Here is an 8424-nt window from a genome sequence, read left to right on the forward strand (position 1 = left end):
ATTGCCCCAATGACTAACATGATAGTTTGAACAAAGCGTGAAAACAAGATAAGGATGTGAAGAAGTATTGAACAGAATGAACATACAAGATGTACCTTGTCTAATTGCACCCCTCACTCATCCCCATCGTTCCTGCCCCATCTGAATACAGGTATAGGCACTTTTGTATAAATCACCTGGCCACTCTGTTAGTGCAGGAACCAAAATAAATTCAGATTATTTGGTAAAGATTTTAAAATAACTTGCCTATTCACAAGCACATAGTAACAACTTTGTTTTATAAACACTTGTTTGTTGCTCCTTGTGCATACTGTTTGGAAATCTTGCAAAATGTATTTTTCTTTTAATTTCCTTGAATTATTTGGTGATATAGAACAATGTACAAAGAGGTGATGCAGAAATCAACACTTGTTCAGAAAGAAGTAGGAACAGTTCAAATGGCTCAATTTGTCCATTGGCCCTGGAGTTTTGCTACCTGGATTTTCATCTCAGTTTGTGTTTATCTTATTACCAGAACTTATATGATTTCCAAAGGTACTCACGGACTGTACAATCTTTACAGATGAGACAGTAGTGAATGCAGTGATAGTACTAAACCAAATGAGGACGCTAATAAAACTATGACTGTGCTTTTAACTTCCAAGGTCAAGAATGTTATCTTGCAAATTTGGTGTTGACTTTAGCAGAAATTTCAAACTGATAGTATAAATGACATATCAGAAGTATAATTAAAATAGAGCAGACTAAGGAAATAAATTAAGTGCACTTAAAGTTTTTTTTAACCTTTAAATGAAATTTAGTTTTAAAATAATTTGCATTTCTATATATAAAAAAGAATCATACATGGATTGTTATGAAATTTTAAGTTTTCAATTGTATTGAGAAATGGAAAATAGTACTTATACACTTGGAAAAAACATATCCTTTTCAAATAGTTAATGATTTTTGGTCCGCTTACACTATCATCTGTTAAGCGCTGAAAAGAGTCTGAAGTCCAAAGATACCAGATGAGACTGTATAAAATATAATACCTCCGCCATTCAGTTCAGAGTGGTAGCTACACAAGTAAAAAGTGTGATCACAAAGCGAGAGTTTTAAGATGTCTTTTGACACAAATCAAGCCAATCTTGAGAATATGGATCTGGAAGAGATAAAAGGTAAAACCAACCAAGCTTTTGAAGAAGATGAAAGTCAGGAAAGAAGATCTTGCAAAATCAGTGAATCTAGTGAAGGCACTAAACCAAAAGAAGAGCCTGATAATGCTGTGAATATACAAAGTGACAAAAATGACCAAGTGAGCATATGTTATGAAGTTGGACCCTATGCTGGAATGCCGAAAGAGGTCCTAATATGCTATTCAAATCAATTACGTTACAGGCTGCCCAGAGAAATTATTTTCTGGCTCATTCTGGCAGCCACGATTGTTCTGATAGCCTGCACTATCACCATCATTGCACTGTCGCCCAAGTGTCTGGACTGGTGGCAAGCCAGTCCAATCTACCAGATTTACCCACGATCCTTCAAAGATTCTGATGGGAATGGTATTGGAGACCTGAATGGTAAGCAACAACAATTCTAGAAGAAAAACAGCAGATGCAATGCTCAGCTTTGGTCTCTTTATTTAAGAAAGAATGTAAATGCATCAGAGGTCATTCAGACGTTTACTAGATTAACTCCTGGAATGAGTGAATTGTTTTATGAGGAAAGGTCGGACAGACTAGACTTGTTTCCACTGGAGTGTTGAAGAGTGAGGTGGCGTGATTGAAATATATAAGAAGCTGAATGGTCTTGACCTGAAAGCTGGATATGAAAAGGATGTTTCGTTTTGTGTGTGATTCCAGTACCAGGAAACATTTTAAAAAATATAAGTTCCTCTTTCAAGATGGAGATGATGGGTTTTTCTTCTCTCAGAGGGTTGTGTAACTTTGGAACTATGTCTCAGAAGGCAGTGGAAGCAGGATCTTTAAATTTTATGGCAGAGGTAGATTGATATATATTAGATAACTGAATCAAAGATTATCAACTGTTGTCAGAAATGTGGAATTCGAAACATGAAAAATATCAGCCATGATATTATTGAATGTGTCATGGGCTGAATTATCTACTTCTGCTCTGATTGTATGAAGAAGTGTTTGCTTCTCTCTCTCAAAATGGTAATATGCCTGCTCCCACAATAGCTACTGAAGCAATGCCCATATTATGCATGCAAGTGTCTAGACCAACTTGTCCTGACTGTATCCTAAACTCAACAATTAAAGACAAGGCACCAGTGGAATGACTACTTCCCCTCATAATTAATGCACATTCAATGAATCAACAGTAGTTGCACCTTTAGAGTTTCCTCACTGAGAGGAATACTTCTGATATTTAGGCCTGGATTCAGAATCATTCTATTCAATGATGTCAGTTACATTAGTCACTAGTCATAGATATGTAGTTATAGCATTATATATTTTGTAAAGAAAGCAAATCTGACTGTGGACACGAAGGGAGGTATGTTCATTTTATTGAGATAAAATATAGAGGTAAGCATAAAATTGGGAAGGGTTCCACTCAGGTGTGGCTCAGGTTTTTCCACATGATTGTGTTCCCAACTCATTATGTATTTATGTTTTGATGAAGTTTCATAGTATAATTCTTTGGGAAGTTGAGTTCAAAAATGGAGGAATGATGTTTTTGCTTTAAGTTTAATTTGTGTTTCTACATTGTGTGAAGGGGAAGACATGGGTTATTTTGTTTCATTTTAGAGTTGTTCTGTGAATGATGTGAATTTTCTGGAGTATTGCTTTACTTGTAATCATTTAGATGCAATCTTTAAAGACCTTGAAGTGAATAGAAACATACGATCCCTATTGTGCGGAAAGAGGCCATTCAGCCCATCAAGACAACCCTCCGAGGAGCATCCCACCCAGACCTAGCCCCCTACCCTATTCCCATAAGTAGCACTTATCGTGGCTAATCCACCTAGCCTGCACATTCCTGGACACTACAGACAATTTAGCATGGCCAATCCACCTAACCGGAACATCTTTGGACTGTGGGAGGAAAATGGAGCCCCCAGTGGAAACCCATTTACGTATATTGAGAATGTGCAAACTCCACACAGACTGGAATCAAACTTGAATAAAGCGAGGACTACAGATGTTGGAATCAGAGTCGAGAGTGTGTTACTGGAAAAGCATAGCAGGTCAGGCAGCATCCGAGGATGCAGGGCTTATGCCTGAAACATTGATTCTCCTGCTCCTTGACTGAAATCAAACTTGAGTCCCTAGTGTTGTGAGGCACAGTGCTCACCACTGAGCCACTGTGCTGCCCACTGATACTTCAGTGCATCAGAAAAAAACATGGAAGAGAGAAAGAAAATTGGGTTGTTAGCTAATAACAAGGTGTCTAATGATATAGGGAGACAGAAATAGAACAAGTTCATTTTGAAAGGAAAGTTCATTCAGAGAAGAAAGGGAGTATAGGAACGGAGGTACTGTTTATTTATCAGTCCTCAAAACAGCCAGGGCAGGACGAGGGAGAAATCTGAGTAGCTTAAACAAAAAGGTCCAGAAACAGAAGGCTGTTAAAGATATGAGTTTAAATAACACATGTTAAGAAACAAGTAAGCTAAAGTTGCAGCTTGTTTAAGGGTTACAGGAAGAAACATTAACATTAAAGAAAGAGTAATGAGTGAATACTGAAACTGGTTTTAGTTGTGCTAGCTGAGCTTTAAAGTGGAGATAGGGTTACCTTTTACTGGCTGAAGGATTATGGTGTCTGGAAGGGATAAAAGAGTTGAATTTTTTTTCCTGGCATTTATAGTGAGACCATTCCAAATATTTCTTGCGTAATGTAACATGATTTCTGTTTTTCTTTGCTTTCATGTGATAAGCTTTTACGTTCTTTGGTTAAAAGCGCATTGGTAGCCTCATCTGAAGACTTGTGCTCCTGAACTTGCCATGCTCCCAGCCAAACTGTTCCAGTACAAAATAAAAACATCAGAATGGTTTGAAAATAAATCAGAAACTGAAAATTCTAAAGTTCACCCTCCAGTAACTAGATTAGATAATGGAGGTATTTGATGAGTTAAATGAAATATTGTGCTATTTTCCATAAAATTATTAAGGTGACTTACTAAATCTATTAAAGATTCAGAAATTGAGTTGTGTATGAAAGAAAACATCTTTGGCCATAAAAAATGTTCATGTAGGTTATGTGTCACTCATGAAACAACACGCATACAAAATCAGTCAATGGAAATTAGGCCAAGTTACAGAAGAGATCAAGTTTAAAATGCACAATGATATTAAATCAAGTCACAGTAGAAGTGGTCACCTCTTTTAACAATGTCTAAACACGTGGATCACATTTACATAGGAACATAAGAACATAAGAGATTATTGTATAGAAGTTATTGCAAAGTCATCAAGATGTACAGCACTGAAACAGACCTTTCGGTCCAACTCTTCCATGTCAAACAGATATCCTAAATTAATCTAGTCCCATTTGCCAGCACTTCATCCATATATGTCTAAACATTCCTGATTCATATACCCATCCAGATGCCTGTTAAATGTTGTAATTGTACCAGCCTCCACCACTTCATCTGTCAGCTCATTCCATACATGCACCAACCTTTGCATGAAAATGTTGCCCCTTAAACCTCTTTTTAATATTTCCACTCTCACCCTAAATCTATGCCTTCTCTAGTTCTGGACTCCCCCAATCCAGGAAAAAGACCTTCAGGTCAGGCAGCATCCGAAGAGCATGAAAATCGATGTTTCGGGCAAAAGCCTTTCATCAGGAAGGGCATTCTTGATGAAGGGCTTTTGCCCGAAATGCCAATTTCCTGTTCCTCAGATGCTGCCTGACCGGCTGTGTTTTTCCAGCACTACTCTGATCTAAACTCTGGTTTCCAGCATCTGCAGTCCTCACTTTTGCCCAGGGAAAAGACCTTGTCTATTTACCTATCCATGCCCCTCATGATTTTATAAACCTCTATAAGGTCACCCCTCAGCCTTTATCTCTCCAGGGAAAACAGCTCCAACCTATAGCTAAAATCCTCTAACCCTGGCAACATCCTCGTAAATCTTTTCTGAACCCTTTCAAGTTTCACAACATCCTTCTCACAGGATGGAGACCAGAATTGCACACAATATTCCAAAAGTGGTCTAACCAATGTCCTGTACAGCTGCAACATAACCTCGCAACCCCTATACTCAATGCCCTGAGCAATAAAGGAAACCATACTAAATGCCTTCTTCACTATCCTATTGACCTGAGATCCCACTTTCAAGGAACTATGAATCTGTACTCCAAGGTCTCTTTGTTCAGCAACACCACCCAGGATCTTATCATTAAGTATAAGTCCTGCCTTGATTTGCCTTTCCAAAATGTAGCACCTCACATTTGTCTACATTAAACACCATCTGCCACTCCACAGCTCATTGGTCCATTTGATCAAAATCCCGTTGTACTCTGAGGTAACCTTCTTCGCTGTCCACTACACCTCCAATTTTGGTGTCATCTGCAAACTAACTAATTGTAACTCCTATGTTCACGTTCAAATCATTTATATAAATGACAAAATGTAGTGAACCCAGCACCGATCCTTGTACCACACCATTGACCACAGGCCTCCAGTCTGAAAAGCAACCCCCCACCATCACCCTCTACCATTGAGCTAGTTCTGTATCCAAATGGCTAGTTCTCCCTGTATTCCATGTGATCTAACCTTGCTAATCAGTCTACCATGAGGAACCTTGTCAAATTCCTTACTGAAGTCCATGTAGATCAGGTCCACCGCTCTGCCTTCATCAATCCTCTCCATTACATCTTCAAAAACCTCAATCAAGTTAGTTAGACATGATTTCCCATGCGCAAAGCCATGTTGACTATCCCTAATCAGTCCCTGCCTGCCTGTCCCTCAGGATTTCCTCCAACTTGCACACCACTAATATCAAGCTCACCCGTTTATGGTTCCCTGACTTTTCCAGTTTTCTAGCACCTCACCTGTGACTATCGATGATCCAAATATCTCAGCAAGGGGCTCAGCAATAACTTGCCTAGCTTCCCACAGAGTTCTAGGGTACATCTGATCAGGTCCTGGGGATTTATCTACCTTTATGCATTTTAAGACACTCAACACCTCCTCCTCTGTAATATTGACATTTGTCAAGATGTCACCATCCATTTCCCCACATTCTGTATCTTCCATGTCCTTCTCCCCAGTAAACACTGATGTAAATACTTGTTTAATATCTCGCCCATCTCCTGCAGTTGCTCATGTAGGCTGCCTTGCTGATCTTTAAGGGGCCCTATTCTCTCCAGTCCAAAGATATGCAGGTCAAGTGAATTGGTCATGCTAAATTGCCCATTGTGTTTGGTTCATTAGTCGGGGTATATATAGGATAGGGGAATGGGTCTGGGTTGGTTACTTTTTGGAGGGTCAATGTGGACTTGTTGGGCCAAATGGCCTGTTTCCATACAGTCCAGAATCTAAAAAAAACAATCTTACCCTTTTGTCCTTAATGTATTTGTAAAAACCTTTTGGATTCTCCTTAACCTTATTTGTCAAAGCTATCTCGTGTTCCCTTTTTTGCCCTTCTGATTTCCCTCTTAAATATACTCCTACTGCCTTGTACTCTTCTAAGGATTTAGTTGATCTCTGCTGTCTATACCTGACATATGCTTCCTTCTTTCTCTTGGGCAAAACCTCAATTTCTCTCGTCATCCAGCATTCCCTACACCTACCAGCCCTGCCTTTAACCCTAACAGGAATATATTGTCTCTGGACTCTTGTTATCTCATTTTCGAAGGCTTCCTATTTTCCAGCCATGCCTTTGCCTACAAACATCTGCACCCAAACAACTTTTGAAATTTCTTTCCTAATACCGTCAAAATTTGCCTTGCTCCAATTTAGAACTTTAACTTTTGGATCCTGTTTCACCTTATCCATCACTATTTTAAAATTAATAGAGATATGGTCACTGGCCCCCACTGACACCTCAGTAACTTTCCCTGCCTTATTTGCCAAGAGTAGGTCAAGTTTTGTACCTTCTTTGATAGGTGCATCCACATTCTGAATCAAAAACTTTTCTTGTAGGCGACAAATTCCTCTCCATCTAAACCCGTAACACTGAGGCAGTCCAAGCCTATGTTTGGAAAGTTAAAATCCCTGACCTTTACCACCCTATTATTCTTACAGATAACTGAGATCTCCTTACAAATTTGTTACTCAATTTCCTGCTGACTAATAGGGTGGTCTGTACTACAATCCCAATAAGGTGATCATCCCTTTCTTATTTCTCAGTTCCACTCAAATTACAACCCTGGACATATCCCCAGAAATATTCTCCCTAAGTACAGCTGTAATGTTATTCCTTATTAAAAGTGCCACTCCCCCTGTTATTTTGCCCTGCTTTCTATCCTTCACATAGCAACCGTATTTGTGAGGTAGTCTTGGGAGAGATGCTCCATCACCAGCCTACACCATCTCATAAGACCTGGAGGTTTGTCCGAAGTCCAATTCATTACAATGTTCTTCCTCTCACAGTGCATAAGAATGTTACACAACCTCTTCTTGTGTTCCCCCAGAGAGGGCAAGTTTGGCAACCCCAGGAGAAGAAATACCAGATCCACCTTGACTTGAATTCCCAGGATTTCCTCTTCCTCTTTTTTAAAGTGCCATTGTTTTGATCTTTTCTTCCCCCTAAGATCCAAAACAATGCAACAGATTATAAAATAGTAATTACTGCACCTGGAATTCAAGGAAATCACCTCCAACACCTAAAATACCAAAAAAAAAGATCAGCTGTTAGAGCCACAATTTTGTTTTCCATCCTCCCTCTTGAACCCAGCATGGTAACAAAGGCAGATTCATATCTGATTCCGCATTTAGAGGATGTGTTAAGAAGATTTGACAAATACAAGGATATTGACACGTACCTTTGATGCCACAGCCAAAGAAACATTAGTTTTTGTAATCCTGGATGGTCTTTATCAAGGAATGAAAAATACACCAGTGACTTATCAAAAATTAATCAACAAGGTCATCAAAGCCTTATTCAACTGCATTGGTGATTTGGTTATGTTCAGCCAGTCCCTGGAGGAGTATTTGCAACACTTGAACAAATTGTTTGATCAGTTACGAAAAGTTAGTTTGGTTATAAACTCAGCCATAAATGAATTTGCCAAACAGAAAGTGATTTATTTGGGCCACACCTTGTGACAAGTCTAAGTAGTAACAGAGAAACAGCAAGTGTTATCTTGGAGTTTTCCATACCTAAGACAAAATACAAAATTTTGTAGGAATTAAGCATAAATGAACTTTATCAAAGATTTGTTCGAAATTTCAGCACTGTGGTGGTTCCTTGAAAAGTTTATTTTGTAAAATTTGAATGAACAAAGGAATATAAGAATGTCTTTAGTAACTTGAAA

The 8424-nt window shown here is 38.8% G+C and overlaps 1 protein-coding gene across 1 annotated transcript in view; it reads left to right on the plus strand.

Moving 5' to 3' along the window:
- The first annotated feature begins 1029 nt into the window (after nucleotides 1–1029).
- Nucleotides 1030–8424, plus strand: part of LOC122552733 (neutral and basic amino acid transport protein rBAT-like) — a 29397-nt gene continuing 22002 nt past the window's right edge. The window contains exon 1 of the mRNA XM_043695643.1: nucleotides 1030–1559. Within this exon, the coding sequence (XP_043551578.1) occupies nucleotides 1100–1559 (460 nt within the window). The 5' untranslated portion in view covers nucleotides 1030–1099. The remainder of the gene's footprint in view (nucleotides 1560–8424) is intronic.

Source organism: Chiloscyllium plagiosum, chromosome 9 (genome assembly GCF_004010195.1).
Source record: "Chiloscyllium plagiosum isolate BGI_BamShark_2017 chromosome 9, ASM401019v2, whole genome shotgun sequence".
NCBI lineage: Eukaryota > Metazoa > Chordata > Chondrichthyes > Orectolobiformes > Hemiscylliidae > Chiloscyllium > Chiloscyllium plagiosum.